The following is a 20,417-nucleotide window of genomic DNA, read 5'->3' as shown; positions in this document are numbered from 1 at the left end:
AATTTATTACTCATTTTCTCCTAAAATTTACCTTAGATGTCAACCCCAAACAAATTCAGGCGACATTGTCTTCTTGGGTGCACCTTACTTCTCACACTCAATGAACCATAAAACAGCTGACTTTCTAATCATCAAACACAAAGAAGAGGTATCCAGCCAAGCTTTTTATTTTCGTAAAATGGGTCATCCAATTATTAGCTACTCTCAGTTCATCATACACGTTCCATTTCTTGCTAACGCACTTAGAATTTTTCCCTTTGACACTAACCCTCTTCTGTGCCATAACACTGGAACTAATACCAAAAACTCAAGCCAAACGGTCGAAGTTGGGTTCACCCAAGTAAGAGTTGTGCATTGGTCCACACCTAGAAAGTAAGAACAATACCAGGATTCTTCTACTTTCCCGCATTTTCTCAGCAAGTAAACAAAACCTACTTCTTTTTTTCCAAATCATTGAAGTCGAGCATGCAAAAGCTACATTTACCTCGGGGCGATCAGAAGCAGAAGGAAGAAGTCCAAGCGATCTGGCGGACCTGACCGAACTGAGAATCTTCTCGCCAACCTTGGATAAATCCATTCCGCCTCCTTGGAACAACAAGAACGGGACCAAGAAGAAAACCCTAGAGCTCTCGAACCCCTCGCTCAAATCCCCATTGAACAAGAGCGGATTACCCAAAACGGTGCCGAACGGGAACAGATTCGGCTGCATTTCAACTCGAATCCCCGAGATCAAGATCCAGCCGCTCAAAGCCCATTTCAGAAAAAAACAAGGGCAGGCTTTTGTCTCTGGATTTCGAGTCTTGCCGTAGATCTAATTGAAGTGCTTTCTTTTGTCGTTGTTTTCTTTGTTCGGGATCGGAGGATAAGAGGGAGTTTGGGAGTGAGATTTGAGATGGCGGTGGCGATGAGAGGAAATGTGGTCTGGTCTCCTTGGTGGAATTTTCGTTCGTTTTCGAGTACTTATTGCTTTGTAGACTTTGGAGCAGTCCCTGTCTCACACTCGACCTGACCTCTCCTCAGCATTTCGTTGCTAAAAGGATTTTCTTTTTTCTTTTTTTCTTTTTGTCTTTTTTTATTTTTGCTAAAAGGATTTGGATCGACGACAATTAATTTTAATGACGATTAAAAATTTATTTCGACATGTAAGTTAAATATAAAACGGTAGGCCGGGTATATTAATTATGGCTATTCTATCTAGGCGTGACCATAGTAGCACTATCTGCTGAGAGCGGCACAAGAGGAGCCTAGATGGTGGGAACCGCAGGTATTCTCTTAAGTCCGACTAAGCCATAACCTGGTCCAGCCCTACCAGAACATCAATGAGAATCGAAGGTGGCTAATACTAATCAGGCATATGTGTGGATTCTCTATTACGGAGATTCGACCTAGTACATATCCTGACCACTTGAAAACTTCCTTAAGCCATTAAAGCACCACCCTTGGTTGTTTATTGCAATAGACGGCCTAAAACACTGACGGCTTTCAAAATTTGAAGTTTTAAAATTTGTCAAAATTATAAATTATAAATCATATGCCCTCTTTCCTTTCAGCTAGAAACCACATGCCCTTTTATACGACTGTCAATCCTGTAGATGTGGAGACCAGATCAGAGGTGGTGACAAGTAGGGAATGACACTTCTAGCTAATTTGTCATGTTTTGAAATGCAAGGATTTTATGTGATATTGGGGATGAATTGGCTAGCAAAACATTATGCTAGTATAGATTGAAATGGAACTAAATGACTTTAAGACCACCAGGAGGTGAGGAGTTTACCTTTGTTGGATAGCAAGTATGATCACTTCCCTCTAAGTTGTTAAGTCCTATGACCACCTTCACAAGGAAGAACGCTCATTTCAAGTGGAGCGACGCCTACGAATAAAGTTTACATGAATTTTAGTAGCGGTTAGTGACTATACTAGTGGCCCTTTCCACGGAGTCAAGGGGTCTCGTGATGTACAATGACGCCTTGAATAAGAGCTTGTGGTGTGTATTCATGTAAAACAACAAGATAGTAGCTTATGCCCCACGTTAGCTGAATAGCTATAAGCGAAATTATATAGTGCATGGCCTAGAGCTAGCAGTTGTTGTTTTCGCCCTAATTATTTGGAAACACTACTTGTATGATGAAATATGTGAGTTATAAAACCCAATGGTTTGAAGTAATGATGGTAATTTGTGTTCGCGTTGAGTCATGTCGAAACGTTGTGTATAAGACTATATAAGTTAACCATAACCATATCCATTTAATTAAGCAAGTCAAACTCCTAAACTCAAACCCTCTAATTTTATATACTCGTTTTGTATTGGGTTTATAAACCATGTTAAAATTGCCTGACATTATATCACATGTTGGGTTCGAGTTGTGTCAATGCATGAATATAAGATTATATTATATAAGTTAACCATTAGCCAATTTATTTAATTAAACAGGTTATACTACTCAACATTAACCCTTTAACTTTGTGTTGGGTTCGTGTCAAGTTCGCGGGTCGTGTCAAAAATTGTCGACCCTAATTTAAAGTTAATTAACTTTGGCTAGCTTTCCTTATCTAGATTCTCACTTATGACATGTTAATTTGAAATTGCCATGCTTAGATAGGATAAGTACACAAACAATCCTTGAGAATTTGGATTTACCAATATAGCAAGAGTAGCCATGTAGGAAAATCTACCTAAAACACTTCTCCAATCAAGGCATTACACTTTTGCTCTTTTTTTTTTCCGAGACTCCTCTCTCTTGTTTAAATACTATAGTAACTTTGAACAATGTATTGGTGAATCATTGATAAACTCTTCTAATAATTTTTAGAGAATCAAAATTATGGTCTTACCTATCACAAGTATTATATATGCAAATTTATGATTTTCTAAGGTGCATATAAATAGTTTGGAGTTTACTCTTGGGGGCTCCTTAATTGATGATTCCAAGACTATCCTAAGTTTTAGTTCGGCTTCATCCTTTACGAATAGGCTCATCCTTTACGAATAGGCTGTGACCATATCCATCCTAAATCAAATAATTAGCGACCCTTATCATATCATTTTTTTTGGACTTTTTACTAGACAATTAATCAAGAGGTTGAGGTGATGCTGATAAATTAGGGATGATCACACCATAACTAGTGTGGTCATCCCCGTAGACAATCATACCCTTTCATGGTGGTTATAATAAGTGATGTGATATAACTCTTGGTGAAGAGTTATATCATGACTCTATAAATAGAGTTGAAGTCAAAGAACATACGTATTATTCCATTCTCTTATTCTCTGATTTCTATCACTTTGTTCTACATAGGATTTTCACCCTAACGGGAGATTCCTACATACAGAGATGATACGTATATTTTCCAACAGTGGTATCAGAGCCAGATTATGGATAAAGACAAAGAGAAAGAAAGTTCAGATGAAGAAGAATCTATGGATTATATGAAGGAGATCTTGCAAACCATCAACATACAAAGTTTAGGTTTGGCTTCTTCTGTGGTTTTTTATAATTTACATCTATTGGTTTCAAATCCACAAGAAAAACTTCTTAAAATTATTGTCGGTGGGTTAAAACACACTAGAGATATTCCAACATTGAAGAAGTGTTACATGTTGGAGCAAAAATACTAGAAAAATTTCTTTTCAACTCCTTTTGACGCATCTACTTCGATTGATTTTCAAAGGCAAAATTCTACTCCTCTGGGTTTTGACATTGTTGGTGAATCATCCCCAACCAAAGGTACAGTTTCTGGATCTTCAATGGAAGGGGGTAATTCTAGGGTTGATAAATCTGAATTTTTTGGAAAAAATTTGCAATTTTTAACTGTTTTGAGTCAAAAATCGAAAAAGAAAACCCTGTTGATAAAAATAAATCATTTTGACCAACAGCAAAGGCAATAAAATTGCCTCTAAATCAAAAATTGAGAACGATGTCATTTCATTTAATTGGAACGACGTCATTCTGGCATTTGATCCAGGGGCGCACAAAGTTTCCCTTACATCGTTTCAGCATCTCCAAGGGGGGGGGGGGGGGGGGGAGGGGGGCTCGTTTTCTCCAAATGAGGTCGTTCCACAGACTAGGAATGCTGCTATTTTGCCCTCACAAGAGGAAATTTTCAATCCTATAAGGAATGACGCCGTTTCATACCGAAACAAAGCTGCTCCTTGTACACTTGAACAAGCACAAAAAAAATGACACGACGTCTTTTTGGACAATTCCAAACACGACGTCATTTCAGATTTTCACAACCCGATCCAAGAATTGACCCGGCTCAGACCGAAGTAGAAACATACGACCTAGAAATCTGCCATAAGGGCCCAAGCCCAAACGGGTCAAGCCAACAATCAGCCCACTAAAAATGGGTCAAATTCGACACGTGACCCGAGATTCAAACCGGACTACTGAACCGACCTGTGCATCTCCACAAACATGCGCCAGACGTACATCGTACCATGCACCAGACCAGAACCGCGTGTGGCATGCCTAGCAGCTGGATCCTCCATACACTGGTCCGATCTGGTTCAACAGTACTGCTAGAACCGCCATTTTCAACCTTAGGGTAGTTTTTTGACCCGTTTTCACTCATTTTAGCCTCGATTTAACTCATTTCAAAGCCATTGGAGAGCTAATTCGAGGGCAAAGAGTATTGCAAGGTTTTCAAACTATAATTCCCAAAGAAAAAATTATAAACCTCGTTGGGAAATGAGTGAATCTTCTTATCAAGGTCAAGGTCAAAGGCAAATAAATCGGAGGTTTGCTCACCCATGTTGGCTGTCAATTAGGCAACATAAGGAAGTAGAATTCACTGTACCAAATTTGACTCAATCAGAAATTTCAAGTGCTAGACGCTTGAGGGGTCCAAGTCCTTTGAGGATTACAAGGACAGTTTTGCAAAATCCAAGGGACTTGTGGCCAATTAGCAACAATCGATACACCCTTCCACCTAGAGGTGACCAGTTCATACCGCTAGATTCAAGCCATCGGTACTACAGGGCTTGTATGAATAATTATCAAGCAAGGCTGACTTATCCGAGAGACAAGTGATCTCATATATGTCATTTTTATAGACTGAGTTGGAGGAACTTCCTCCAACCCAGTTTGGAGGAAAACTTTGTCCAAATAATAATAATAATAAACTTATTTATTTATTATTATTTTCTGGTTTATAATAAGTTAGAAGCACATTTTTAATTTTTCTGTTGGTGTGTAGTAATTAATATCAAATATATTACAGTTATTGTAAATATATATTTGTATTAAGTTTATCAGATCCACATTTTAAAATGGCTATTAAAAGGGGTATAGATTCCTCAAAGGTCGAAGGCCTTAATGGAATCAATTATAGAATGAGGAAACACCACATCTCTTACGTACTGACACATGAGAGAACTTTGTACACCCTCACATCAAGTAGGCCCGAAGTAGAAGATCAAAAAGATGATGATGCTATCAAGAAAAAGGAAAAATGGATGGAAGATGACCTAACGGCAATGGCCACTCTCCTCCCTAACATGAAAGATAATATCATCCCTCTCTTTGAAGAACATGAGACTGCTAAGGACGGTGATTATATATTGGTGTGCACACACACACACATATATATATGGCAATATCCATTAGAATAGGACTTTAGATGAATTTCATCCAATTAGATATCAAGTAAATCCCCTAGAATATAGGATGAGATTTTCTTTTTCTTCTCTCTCTTCCCAACTCAACGTGGGTATGCTCCAAAAAGGAATTAATTTCATTTTTTTTTCTTCCAAAAAACCAACCTAGCCCTTAGAAAAAGAGTAAACCAACGTGTCCTCTCTCCTTTCTCTCTTGGACACTTGTATTCCATGCATAACCAATTGAATTATCAGTAGACACCTAGGCAACCACTTGTCCTCTCTCCAGATTACACGAGCACACTCTTCTCCTCTTAGTTACCTATGTAACCTAGAAGCTTTCTTTCTTCTCCTCATGCTCTGAAACAGAACACAAGAAGTAGTTGTCTCAAGTGCCTTTCTAGTTTGCCCTTAGCACCACAATATCTAATCGTCATTTCAAGGTAGAAGACACCACAACACAAACCCATCGTCAAGTTCAGGTAAGGGGACGCAACACCAAAAAAAATCCCAACCGATTTTATTATAAATCTTTTGGAAAAGTGTTGGGGGATTTCATAAATCATTTACTTACATGATTTGAAATTGCACTTCCTTTCATATTTTTAAATGCCAAATTTTATTCAATCATATGTCATGGTTTAATAATTTTACGTATTGCAATTATCTCATTTTTATGAGTTATGCATGAATGCAATTATGAATGGAAAAAAAGCTCTCAAAGTTCATGGTATAGTATACAGTTATAGATGAGCTTACAAGATCATATGAAATGTTATATGTGCATTCATGTCATAAATGTTTAACCCGAGACACAGCTATAGTTACGAATGGTACCATATCGCATGGGTAGCATGACAAGCACACCGAAGGACGATTATGAGAAGGTGTGTGCTATCGGCCGAGTGACCTTCACCTAGGGGAAGTTTTCAACCCGGTAACACTCCCCTGTGAGGATAGGATGAATCTATAGGTTCTTTGGGACAAGCCAACATGCACCGCACATGGTAAAATTGCAGTTATTGGTCAGAGGGTAAAACATGATTTGAGAAAATAAAATAAAAGGAAGTGCCTATACATTGCATAACTTATTCACTTATTAACTATTCTCGCTTTTAATTATTTCATTCTGAAATGATTATTTTAGTGCATGATTGAGAGTATGACAAAAATCTGCATAGCATATTTTCTAGCTTTTTGGTTTTATGGCTACTTACTGAGTTGTTAAACTCACCCCTTCTCCCTTTATTTTTTTTGCAGATGGCATTATATATAATAGTGTTGAGGGCGGGTTTACCGGTGGGCCTTATGGTGCTTAAGGACCCAATCATCTGGTCCTATGATTGGGATACTTGGACAAATTTGTTTGCAGAGCCGTAGTAGATGTAGTACCTGGAATTCCACTGTAGATTACTGGGTCAAGCCTAGACTGTGCAATCTTTTGTTTATATAGACTATACGGTTTGGATATTTTGTTTACCTTACAAATTTTGTCTATAGGAGGACTCTAATACGTCGGAAGGTTATGACCTCCCTATAGTAGTTACTTTGGTTTATACCTCATTGAAGGGCTTGTAATGTTTTCGATGGATTCCCAGTTTTTATATGTGTTAAGGATGATAATAGTATTAGAGTATAATTATTTCCTTAATTGCTGCAAATTCATTTAGTTAGCGTTTTCCCTTTTCACCTTAAATGGGGCATGACAAGAGTGGTATCAGAGCAAGGTCAACTATAAGTTTGACTTGCTAATTAACCTAGTGAATACCGTGCAAACCCAGGCTTAGGTTAAGTTGCATCACTACGCTTATGATTTAAATTTTTACGAGTAGTTAAATAGGAAACTCTAATTTGTGACGCGTTCCAGAGTCATGGCAGAAGGAGAAGGATCATCACAAGGTTTGGAAGCTGAGGCTACCCCAAATATGGCTCAGATGTTTCAGGCTATGGCTAGGCAATTTGTCACGGCTATAACTGATCTTAGGAGAAAAGCACCCCGTGAGGAGGAGCGCGGTTGCCTATTCAAGCGAAGCGTCTCCACATTCCTCCATTTGATGGTAAACAAGATCCTATGGAGTGTGAAAATTGGCTAACTGACGTGGAAGAAATTTTGCGACTCACAGGCTGTACGGAAGGACAACAGGTATAATACACCGCCTATCGACAATCAGGTGAAGCCAGACATTGGTGGATCGCCAAGAAGTAGGGCTGAGCAGATTCACCGAGTTTCGAGTTTCGACTGAGTGCCGACCGAGACCGACCGGCACCGCCAAGATGACGGACGGAAGGCGGCAGGGATTTCCTTCTTCCAAAATTTTTCGGTCGGCAGGCGATATTGTTTTTCTGGAAGTCGGTTTTCGCCATTACCAACCCGACTCATACCGACATTCAAAACGACATCGTTTTGATGTCAAAACGACGTCATTTTGATTAATTTTAAAAATACTTATATATGTCTACTCAAAACGGCGCCGTTTTGAGTAGTATATATATATGGGGAAAATGCAGTTTACCCCCTAAAGTTTCAAAAATTGGCCATTTAAACCCCCTGTTTAATTTTTTCGTCAAAATTGACGAAAATCTATGAAATTACATCATTACCCTCAGGCTTTTTTAAAAAAATTTCCGCCCAATTTAACGGAAAAATTAAATGGTAGGTTTAAATTGCTAATTTTTGAAACTTCAGGGGTGTAGATTGCCAATTTTTGAACTTTGGGGTTAAAATTGAAAGACTCCTGAAACTTCAGGGGGGTAAACTGCAGTCCTAACCCATTTCCCCTAACCCTAGCGCCGCAGCTCAGTCTCAGACCTCACTGAGCTCACCCTCGTGACCCTCCTCTCATCTCTTCGTCTCTCTTCGCGGCTCCGCCTCTTAGCCATCGAAGGTCCCTGTCTTGGGTCCCCGACGAGGCGACGTCGGTTGTCTTCTCAGTTCACCATTTCTCCCAACGAAAACGAGGTTTTCTTTTGATTACCTGATTGTTAATGATATTGTCTGATTAATAATATTTTTCACCCTGTACTCTTCTGTTCTTCTTTAAAGATCTTTACTTGGGTTGGGTGTTGCAAAACTTCATGCTCAAGTGATAACTTTTCTTGTTTTCAAAAAAAATAATTTGACTGGAATTATTACCACAAAGAGGATGCAATAAGAAGAAGAACTAAGTGAATAATAGGTACCATTTCATCATTTTAGATGATGCCTTGGGTGACAATCAAGCAGGTTGGGTTGCCGTCTCAGTTACGAGTCAGGTGTTTGTGATTGTGAGTAACTGTGTATGAGTATAGCCTTTAAGAAGAAAACGACACACTGTTAAAATTTTAAACTAGTGGTGGAAAAGGGAAATGCAATCCCACTGCTGAAAATTAAAAGTCTAGTGAAGTGCAGTTACTGATTTAGACTTGGTTGAAGTAGATGTGAAGTTCAGTGAGGTCCACTTGTCTTTGAAGTGGATTGCTTGGTTGTTTGATTTTATATATATATTTTTTTTCTAATTTAAGAGAGGAAAGGGTTATCATTGAGGGTTTTTTCTCATTATTGAGGGTTTTTTTTTTTCTCATTATATGAATGACTCACAGATGGATTCTTATACTGCCACTTCTGTGAAAGCTTCACCTGCTTCCGCAAAGTCTGCTGCTGCTATTGCAAGGTCTTCACCTGCTGCTACTGAAAGGTCTTCTCCTGCTGCTGCTGCGGCGGTAATTTCACCCATACCATCACTGACTACATCAGGTGGTGCTTCTCATACTTCATCTCTTGATATTCCAATTACTCCCATGAAAGTTGAAGATGTTGAATATGAGTCTGAGGATGTTCATAGAAGTAGTGGTGTAAGGGATGCTAGTTCTATAGGAATTGGAAGGGGTCGTGGGAGTCGTGGGGGTCATCCACCACAACCTAGGAAACCAAAAAATATGTCCAAACCATCTGCAGCATGGGAACATTTCACTAGGGATGAAAGTTCTTCCCAAGATGACTCTATGGCCTATTGTAATTATTGTGGGTCTGCTTACAAGTGTCACCCTAAAATTAATGGGACCTCCTCCATGCTTTACCATGTTAATACGTGCCCAAAGTATAAGATCCATAAGACTAGACAAGATAAGAGTCAACAAATGTTTACCTTTGAGGCTAAGAAGGGGGAGGGTAATGCATTGATGATTGCGAAGTATGATGAGAAAAAAATAAGGGCTGCACTTACTGAAATGGTTATTGAGGATGAGTTGCCTTTTATGTTTGTGGATGGAAATGGGTTTAAGAAGTTCATGAAAGTAGTTGAGCCTCGCTTCAACATTCCTTCTCGCTTTACAACGATGAAGGATTGTGTGAAAACATATTTAACGACTAAGAGTGATTTGAAGCATATGTTTATGACAACTAATCAAAGGGTTTGCTTGACCACCGACACATGGACTTCTATTCAAAATATGCATTATATGTGTGTGACTGCACATTTTATTGATCATAAATGGACATTGCATAGAAGATTGTTGTCATTCTGTCAAGTGTCAGATCATAAGGGCATCACAATTGGGAGGGCATTAGAGGAGTGTTTAGTAGAATGGGGCATTAGTAGGCTTTTGACAATTACGGTTGACAATGCCTCCGCCAATAATAAGGCACTGGATTGGCTAAAACAACGAACAATGTACGATGAGGACACTATTTCTTTTAATGAATTTTTTCACGTGAGATGCAATGCCCATATTCTTAATCTAATTGTGCAAAGGGGTTTAAAAGATGCTCATGACTCAATTGAGAGGGTCCGAAATGTGGTCAGGTATGTGAAGTCCTCCCCCAAAAGACTAGAAAGGTTTAAGTCTTGTGCAAATTAACAAAAGTTGCTTGTGAAGCCTCCTTGGTTCTTGATGTTCCCACTAGATGAAACTCAACCTATTCCATGTTGGAGTTAGCAGAGAAGTATAGAAGGGCGTTTGAGCTTTTGCAAGAGGAAGTTGGGCCTCTTATGCGTTATTTAAATCGAACTGTTAGAGGAAGAAAGGGGTTGGGGCCTCCCAAGGAGGATGATTGGAACAATGTTCGTCACTTTGTACAATTTTTTAAGGTATTTTATGGTGTCACTATGAAAATTTCTGATTCATTGTATTCAATTGCAAACTTGTTTTTCCAACAACTTTGTAGTGTTCGTAGGCAAGTGCTAAATTATGCTGGAAGTCCTGATCCTTTGGTGAGTGATATGGCTAGGCAGATGAAAGTAAAATATGACAAATATTTGGGGAACTTTGAGAAAATAAACCGGTTGTTATTTGTGGCAGTTGTTCTTGATCCTCGGTACAAGCTGGTTGCTTTTGAATATTGGTGTCAAACGAACCTTTCACATGAGATGGCGAAAAATCTTGTTGATAAATTGAAGGAGGACATAAATAATGTATTTGACCAATATGTGGGCACTAGGGGAAATGTGCCAATGATGAGTGTCAATGATGAGGTACAAAGTCGAGAGGCTCCACATTGTCATGCTTCAACATCATCCGAGAACATTTCATTCGACGACGACTCTTTCTTGAGTGAGTTTCATTCATTCCGAGCATCAAGAAATTTGACGGATTGTAAAATTGAGATAGAGCAATATTGTTTGGAGGATGTTGAATCACCAAGTACAACCTTTGATATTTTGAATTGGTGGAAAGTTAATTCAACAAAGTTTCCAATCCTCTCCAAGGTAGTGCGGGATGTGTTAACCATTCCAGTGACCACAGTTGCCTCAGAATCGGCATTTAGCACCGGAGGTCGTGTGCTTGATCCATTTAGGAGTTCTTTGGCTCCAAAAACAATTGAGGCACTTGTTTGTACTCAAAATTGGTTGAGATCTTCTCCCGTTAGTTTGCGTGACACATTCTTGTCTAAGGTTGATGATGGCGAGAGCTACAAGCTGGATTTAGGTATTAAATTATTAATATTTCCTACTTACTACAATGAATTTCAAATATACTTAATTGGTTCTTTCATTGAATAATTTAATTGTTTCCAATTCCATTTTCTAAGTTTTCTAATGTTTTTCTTGTGGTAGAAATTATGTCCAATATTATTAATGTTGACGAGGCCGATTAAGGATTGAGACTTTCTCACATGTCACATGGTGTTGTTTGGTTGGTTTTATTGACTTTCTTAGTTGATTTAATTAGTTGGTTATTTACTTGTTGGCATCATATTTGAATTAACCTTATATATTCTTTTTCTTTGCCTTTTGAAGGTTAATTGGCTGCTGTTAGCGTTGTTGCTGACTTGCTTGGGAAGCTTGGGCCTAATTATGATCTTTTGAGAAGACTAATATTTTGAGACTACTTTGTAAAATTAGTTTATGTGTTGGTTTCCTTTAGAATTTAGACTACTTAGTTGCTTAACTTGTTTATGAGTTTATGTTTTGAACTCTTCATATTTGTGTGTGCTAGATTGATTGATTGCTTGATTGTTTGTTTGATTATTTGATTATTTCATTGATGCTATAATGATTGGAACTGTTGGGGAATTTTTTGCTTATTATGTGATATTGTGTATATATGTGCTTGATTGTTTAATTGTTTATTTGATTATTTGATTATTTCATTGATGCTATAATGATTGGAACTGTTGGGGAATTTTTTGCTTATTATGTGATATTGTGTATATATTTGCTTGATTGTTTGATTGTTTATTTGATTATTTCATTGATGCTATAATGATTGGAACTGTTGGGGAATTTTTTACTTATTATGTGATATTATGTATATATATGTTTGCTTGTCATTTGGTATTTGTTTGGCAACTTTGGCTTATTATGTTTATGTTTGATTGTTCTATTATTTGATTTATAGACTGAAAAGTATTGGATGTTTTAACAAATCTTTTGTATAGAGGAAAAATCGTTTTTGCACAATCCTATCAAATTTCAGTTTTGATATATAATTGAAATTTTACTTGTAAAAAACATTTGAAAGCTTTGATTTTTTTACCAAAGTGAACTGGCCAGAGGCAATACCCAGAAAAAATAACAAAATTCAAATCAAACAATGGTAAAATTGAAAGCCCATCAAATTTTTAACAGCAAAAAATTATAAAATTCAAAGCCCATCAAACTGATCAAAGTTTTAACCTAAAAATCAGAAAATTCGGCCCAAAAACGGATATGTACAGTAGGCCCAATACAAAAACTAGGCCCAGCCCAAACGGGAATTACCGACCGACTTTGTCGGTAACGGTCGGTTTCGGTAATATTTTCGGGCGGTAGAAGTCGGTTAATTAATCGAGTATACCAACTTTGTAGGGGCGGAATACGAAATTGAAAATTTTATACCGTAACCAATTCTACCGACTAATACTCACCCCTACCAAGAAGTTATTGCTGATTCAAGAACTAGGTAGTGAGGAAGTAATCTCTTGGCCCCGATTCCAAAAAGAATTTCTCCTGCAATATTTTCCTAAGATCCTCAAAGACACGAAGGCTTGAGAATTCATGGACCTCACCCAGGGAAATATGACAGTCGCTCAGTATGCTGGCCGCTTCAATAAGCTGGCTCACTTTGCTCCCTACTTGGTGGCAGATGAAGGGAATCGAGTAAGGAAGTTTGAATAGGGTCTCAACCCACGGATCCATGACCGTGTTATATGCTTTGAAATTTGAGATTTTGTAGAATTGGTCAACAAGGCCTCCCTAGCTGAGGAAAGTGTGAAGAGAAAAGCTATGGCAATGGTAGAATCACGAAAGAGGGCTGCACTCCCACTGAATCGAAACCAAGCTGGATGGAAATGAAGACCAAACGGAAATAATCAGGGAGTCAAACCCATAGGAAATGGATCGAGTTCAGCCAACGGCACGCCCTGCCCCAAATGTCAACTCCCCCACAACAGATTGTGTCGTGTGGGGGCTAACATGTGCTACCGATGCGGTCAGGCCGACCACTTTGCATGGGATTGCCCAAAGACAAAAGGAGGTGTTGCATCATTACAGACAAGGAACAAATGCAAACCACCCACTCAAGCCAAGGTATATGCCCTCACACCAGGTGAAGCAGAGACGGAGAATGGAGTAGTCACAGGCACTCTACCTTTCTTTATTGGCAAGGTTGTTGTTTTATTCGACTATCGAGCTACTCATTCTTTTATATTAGCTAGGTATGCTAGGAGATTTCGTATTAATGTAGAACCAATGGAAGTAGGAGTAGTAGTATCTACCTTGGCAAGCAAATCAGTGATATGCAGGAAAATAGTCTTGGGTTGCCCAATACGCATCCAAGGGAGAACCCTCATGGCCAATTTGATAGTATTCGATATCATCCTCAGAATGGATTGGTTATCAAACAATCATGCCATCATTGACTGCTACAACAAAGAGATAATTTTTAGATTACCAGCTGACACTAAATTCAAATTTGTAGGATCCAAGGTGAGCGCTACTCCACAATTAATCTCAGCAACTCAGGCCAAGCAATTATTACAAGAAGGATGTCAAGTTTACTTGGTATGCTTAAAAGGCTCGCCTCATGAGGAGAGGAAGATGGAGGAGATACCTGGTGTGCAAGAATTTCTCGATGTTTTCTCAGAAGACTTTCTGGGACTTTCCCCAGACAGAGAGATAGAATTTTACATTGATTTAATTCTAAGAGCAACTCCAATATCCAAAGCACCATATAGGATGGCACTAGCGAAATTAAAAGATTTGAAGACCCAGCTACAAAAGTTGTTAGACAAAGGATTTATTCGCCTTAGCATATCGCCATAAGGAGCGCCTGTACTCTTTGTGAAAAAGAAGGATGGTACTTTCCAGATGTGTATTGACTTCCAGGAACTTAACAAAATCACCATCAAGAATAGATATCCACTATTTCGTATAGGCGATTTGTTTGACCAACTGCTGGGTGCTCTGATCTTCTCAAAAATCTACCTTCGTTTGGGGTATTGCCAACTAAGGATAAGGAGGGAAGATATTTTCAAGATAGCTTTTCGCACCTGATATGGCCATTACGAGTACTTGGTAATGCCATTTGGGTTAGCAAACACACCAGCAGCTTTCATGGACCTAATGAACCGGGCGTTTCACAATTTCTTAGACCAATTTGTAGTAGTGTTCATTGACGATATCTTAATCTACTCCAAAAGCTTGGAGGAACATGAAGATCATTTAAGGCGTGTTTTGCAAAGGCTTAAAGAAAAACGGTTGTACGCAAAGTTCTCAAAGTGCGAGTTTTGGCTGGATAGAGTTACTTTTCTTGGACATGTAGTATCAAAAGACGGCATCTCGGTAGATCCCAAGAAAGTTGAAGCTATAGTAAATTGGGAGAGACCCATTAATGTACATGAAATCATAAGTTTTTTGGGTCTGGCCAACTGTTATCGGCGTTTTGTGGAAGGTTTTTCAAAATTGTTTGGACCATTGACTGCTTTGACAAGGAAGAATGCTCGTTTCTTGTGGACTGATGAATGTGAGCAAAGTTTTCAAGAACTAAAATGGCAGTTGGTAACTACTCTGATCTTAACGCTTCTATTAGAATCTTGTGGATTTGTTATCTATAGCGACGCATCCATAAAGTGGCTTGGTTGTGTCTTCATGCAAAATGACAAAGTTGTAGCATATGCTTCCCGACAATTTAAAAGTTATGAGCCGAATTATCCCACCCATGATCTCTTGCTCCATTAGTTTTTGCATTGAAAATTTGAGACACTAGACAGGGAGAAGTACGAAATTTATACAAATCACAAGAGTTTTAAATACTTATTAACGCAAAAAGAGTTGAACTTAAGGCAGAGGCGATGGCTGGAGCTAATAAAAGACTACGACTATGTAATCAACTACCATCCTAGGAAGGCCAATGTGGTCGCAGATGCCCTAAGCAGAAAGTCAAGAAGTGAGATAGTGTGCTTAAAAGCCTTGCCCCATAACCTGAAAATGGACATTGAGAAGCTTGATATGGAGATTGTGATAGGAGAGGTACAAGTGTTAATGGTGAAGCTCGAGATTAAACCCACACTACTGCAGGATATCCACATAGCCCAAGAAAAAGATGAGGAGATCATTCGAATTAAGGAGAGGGCCAGCAAAGGTCGGGCCCTAAGATTTTATGCCACATTAGATGGTTTGTTTAAATACCAAAATAGGGTTTGTGTACTTAATAATGAGGAAATAAGGAAGCTAATATTTGAGGAAGCACACTTTTCACCATATGCAGTGCACCCTGGAAGCACTAAAATGTATCGGGATCTTAAGGGGTGTTTTTGGTGGAACATAATGAAGTGGGACATTGCTGAGTTTGTAGAGCGATGCTCGATGTGTCAACAAGTCAAAGCAGAACATCAAAAACCTGCAGGACCATTGCAACCTCTAGAGATACCAGTATGGACATGGGAAGCAATATCAATGGATTTTTTTATGGGGTTGCCATGAACTCAGATTGTGTATGATGTAATATGAGTGATTGTGGATAGGTTGGCTAAAGTCGCTCATTTTATACCAATAAAAGTGAAATACTCATTGGAGAAGCTGACAGAACTTTACCTACATGAGATTGTTCAATTACATGGGTACCTGAATCAATAGTGTTGGATAGAGATTCTCATTTTACGTCAAGATTCTGGAAGAGTTTACAAGAAACAATGGGGACTGAATTGCAATTTAGCACTGCCCACCATCCTCAGACAGATGGACAGTCAGAGAGGACCATCCAAACACTGGAGGACATGTTAAGAGCCTGCGTATTGAATTTCAGTGGTAGCTGGGCTCGCTGTCTTCCTTTGGTGGAATTCGCCTACAATAACAGCTATCAAGCAAGTATTGGGATGGCCCCATATGAAGCGTTATATGGACGGAAATGTCGTTCCCTACTTTATTGGGACGAGCTCGGTGAACTGAGAATTTTAGAACCAGATATTGTTCAGGATACCATAGATAAAGTTGCATTACTTCGACGAAGATTGTCAGTAGCTTAAGATTGACACAAAAGCTATGCGGATATACGCCAAAGAAACTTGGAATTTGCAGAGGGCGACAAGGTGTTTATTAGAGTGGCACCAATGAAGAGACTCACTAGATTTGACAAGAAAGGGAAGTTGAACCCCCGCTACATTGGGCCATTTGAAATTCTGGAGAGAGTAGGTCTCGTGGCCTATCGTATAGCTTTGCCTCTGGGACTTGCAAATATACATAATGTCTTCCATGTCTCTATGCTGAGACAATACATCCCAGACCCATCCCACGTGATTAATTACGAACCTTTGCAGTTACAAGGAGATATGACATATGAAAAAGTCTCAGTAAAATTACTAGATCGCAAGGCCCAAGAGCCACACACGAAGAGCATTCCACTAGTAAAGCTTTTGTGGAGAAATAATGAAATAAAAGAAGCGTCGTGGGAATTAGAAGATGATATGCACAAGAAATGCCCCTCTCTATTTGCTGAGAACTATTAAAACATAAGGTATGTGATAGTGGATAAATTCATTTTTATTTGATTATCTATATATATATATATATATATATATGGAAGAAGGTAGCAGACCCCTTGCTTTGATACCAAAAAAGGAGGGGGAGGAAGCGCAATATGCATAAGGATGCAGGGAGTAGGGGAGAGTGATGTACATGCAGAAGATAATTTAAATCAAAGCAATAAAACCAGCCATGAGGTGGTAATGACAATTGTATAATCAAAATAAAGAATTGAAATTAAAGATAGTTGAGAAGCTTGGAAAACAAAACTTGAAATCGTTATTGATTAAATAAGCTTACAAAAGTAAGTGACAGAACTTATATATATATATATTAGAATAGGACTTTAGATGAATTTCATCCAATTAGATATCAGGTAGATCCCTTACGTAGCCCTTAGAAAAAAAGGGTAAACCAACGTGTCTTCTCTCCTTTCTCTCTTGGACACTTGATCCATGCATAACCAATTGAATTATCAGTAGACACCTAAGCAACCACTTGTCCTCTCTAGAATACATGAGTACACTCTTCTCTTCTTAGTTACCTATGTAACCCAGAAGCTTTATTTCTTCTCCTCACGCTCTGAAACAGAACATAGGAAGTAGTTGTCTCAAGTGCCTTTCTAGTTTGCCCTTAGCACCGCAACATCTAATTGGCTTTTCAAGGTAGAAGACACCCCAACGCAAACCCATCGTCAAGTTTAGGTAAGAGGACACAACACCAAAAAAAGAAAACCCCAACCGATTTTATTATAAATCTTTTGGAAAAGTGTTGGGGGATTTTATAAATCATTTACTTACATGATTTGAAATTGCACTTCCTTTCATATTTTTAAATGCCAAATTTTATTCAATCATATGTCATGGTTTAATTATTTTACGTATTACAAGTATCTCATTTTTATGAGTTATGCATGAATGCGATTATGAATGGAAAAAAAAGCTCTCAAAGTTCATGGTATAGTATACAATTATAGATGAGCTTACAAGATTATATGAAATGTTATATGTGCATTCATGTCATAAATGTTTAACCCGAGGCACTGCTATAGTTACGAATGGTACCGGATCGCATGGGTAGCATGGCAAGCATACTGAAGGACGGTTACGAGAAGGTATGTGCTATCGGCCAGGTAGCCTTCACCTAGGGGAAGTTTCCAACCCAGTAGCTCTCCACTGTGACGATAAGATGAGCCTATAGGTCTTTCGAGACAAGCCAACATGTGCCGCACATGGTAAAATTGCGGTTATGGGTCAAAGGGTAAAACATGATTTGAGAAAAAAAAAATAAAAGGAAGTGCTTATACATTGTACAACTTACTCACTTATTTACTATTCTCGCTTTTCAATTATTTCGTTCTGAAATGATTATTATAGTGCATGATTGAGAGTATGACATAAAAATCTGTATAGCATATTATAGCATTTTGGTGTTGTAGCTACTTACTGAGTTGTTGAACTCACCCTTTCTCCCTTCATTTTTTTTGCAGATGGCATTATATATAATAGTGTTGAGGGCGGGTTTACCGGTGGGCCTTCTAGTGCTTAAGGACCCAATCATCTGGCCTTATGATTGGGATACTTGGACAAATTTGTTTGTAGAGCCGTAGTAGCTGTAGTACCTGGGATTCCACTGTAGATTGTTGGGGTCAAGCCTAGACTGTGCAATCTTTTGTTTATGTAGACTGTATGGTTTGGATATTTTGTTTACCTTACCAATTTTGTGTATAGGAGGACTCTAACACGTGGGAAGGTTATGACCTCCCTATAGTAGTTACTTTGGTTTATACCTCATTGAAGGGCTTGTAATGTTTTTGTTGGATTCCCAGTTTTTATATGTCTTAAGGATGATAATAGTATTATAGTATAATTATTTCCTTAATTGCTATGAATTCATTTAGTTTGCATTTCCCCTTTTCACCTTAAACGGGGGCGTGACAAGAAAATGGTAGGGCATATAGAGTTTACCATCCATATAAGAGATTAATAGCAAGCATGGATGCTGCATTTATAGAAAACACCAACCAAATTACTCCCATGGATGAAATCAGACTCTTACAAGGAGGAGATCGTGAGTGTCAAACACCACAAGACACTTTGACAGAAAATGAACATAACACAGATCTTCAGAATAGTGGGAGCAAGAGAAAATCCAATGATCCACCTCATTTAGATATAGATAATCACAACAATGGGAGTAAAAGACAAAGACGACTATCAACTACACTCAAGGATCATTATGTACTAAGTACAGATGATGTAGATTTGCAAGAAGATCCATCAAATTTCAAAGAAGCTATAACTAGTCATGATTCTGAAAAATGGATTGAAGCTATGAATGAAGAGCTTGAATCAATCCAAAAAAATGATGTGTAGGAGCTCATGGATTTGCCAAGTCAAAGAAAAGCTATTGGATGCAAGTAGGTTATAAGGAAGAAATCCAATGCTGATGGAAGCCTTGACAAGTACAAACCTAGATTGATGGCTAAAGGGTTTACTTAGCAACCCGGTGTAGATTTTGTTGACACATATTCACCTATGGCAAAATTCGCCTCGGTGAGGATAATCATGTCCATTGTAGCTAAGAGTATGTTTGGGATTGAGTTTGAGACATAGAGCTTTTAAGTCAAAAAGAGTTTTTGGGTAAAAGCTTTATTTTTAAGTTTTTGCCAAAAATGTTTTTTGACCATTTTTTGGCTTTTTATACTCTTAAAAGCGTTTTTAATTTTTTTACCAAATGAATACTTTTTTCTTCAAACGGGCTTTTTGAGTGTTAAAAGCACTTTTAGGCCACTCAAACACAATCCCAAACAGGCCTTAAAATTGATTTGAAATTACATCAATTGGATGTTAAGACAGTTTTTCTCAATGGAGAATTAAAAGAAGAGATTTACATGTTATAGCCTCATGGATTCCAGATCAAAGGAAATGAAGAAGAAGTCTATAGATTAAAAAGGTCGTCATATGGGCTTAAACAATATTCAAGGCAATGATATTTAAAGTTTCAACAAAAATACTAGAAATTGGTTTCGAGGTAAGTCTACTAGATCACTGTGTTTACATATGTAATGAAAATGTGAAATTAACAATATTACCGTTATATGTAGACGATATATTGCTAACTGGTAATGGTCCATATATGATAAATAAAACAAAATGTTTCTTGTCATCCAAATTTGAAAGAGAATAACTTCTATAAGGAACTGACACAAACCAAGTACTTTGTGCCCTCCAATAAAGAGCGGACACATCAGCCTATCACACCAAATGACAATAATACAAAAACACATGATCAAAACCCCTTTTCTCCATTTCAATTGGCAAGAACCCCCTTTTCCCATTCAATGAGCAACGCAATGGTAATTTGGTCTTGCCTCCATATTGTTTCCTACACTTTGGATCTCT

At 38.2% G+C, this 20,417-nt stretch overlaps 3 protein-coding genes across 3 annotated transcripts in view; 2 read left to right on the top strand and 1 right to left on the bottom strand.

Annotated features, from left to right (window-relative positions):
• LOC132163502 (coiled-coil protein) overlaps positions 1–982 on the bottom strand; it is a 33,139-nt gene extending 32,157 nt beyond the window's left edge. The window contains exon 1 of the mRNA XM_059573811.2: positions 485–982. Within this exon, the coding sequence (XP_059429794.2) occupies positions 485–709 (225 nt within the window). The 5' untranslated portion in view covers positions 710–982. The remainder of the gene's footprint in view (positions 1–484) is intronic.
• A 9,515-nt stretch (positions 983–10,497) lies between these two features.
• On the top strand, positions 10,498–11,669 carry LOC132162840 (zinc finger BED domain-containing protein RICESLEEPER 2-like). The gene is made up of 2 exons (XM_059573059.2): positions 10,498–11,500; positions 11,629–11,669. The coding sequence occupies exons 1-2, from the start codon at positions 10,498–10,500 to the stop codon at positions 11,667–11,669; spliced, it is 1,044 nt and encodes a 347-aa protein (XP_059429042.2).
• A 1,798-nt stretch (positions 11,670–13,467) lies between these two features.
• LOC148584054 (uncharacterized) lies at positions 13,468–14,316 on the top strand. The gene has a single exon (XM_088518718.1). The coding sequence runs from the start codon at positions 13,468–13,470 to the stop codon at positions 14,314–14,316; it is 849 nt and encodes a 282-aa protein (XP_088374844.1).
• The last annotated feature ends 6,101 nt before the right edge of the window (positions 14,317–20,417 follow it).

This window comes from Corylus avellana, chromosome 8, assembly GCF_965113065.1.
Source record: "Corylus avellana chromosome 8, dhCorAvel1.hap1.2, whole genome shotgun sequence".
Classification (NCBI taxonomy): Eukaryota; Viridiplantae; Streptophyta; class Magnoliopsida; order Fagales; family Betulaceae; genus Corylus; species Corylus avellana.
This window is presented reverse-complemented; position numbering and strand designations above follow the sequence as displayed.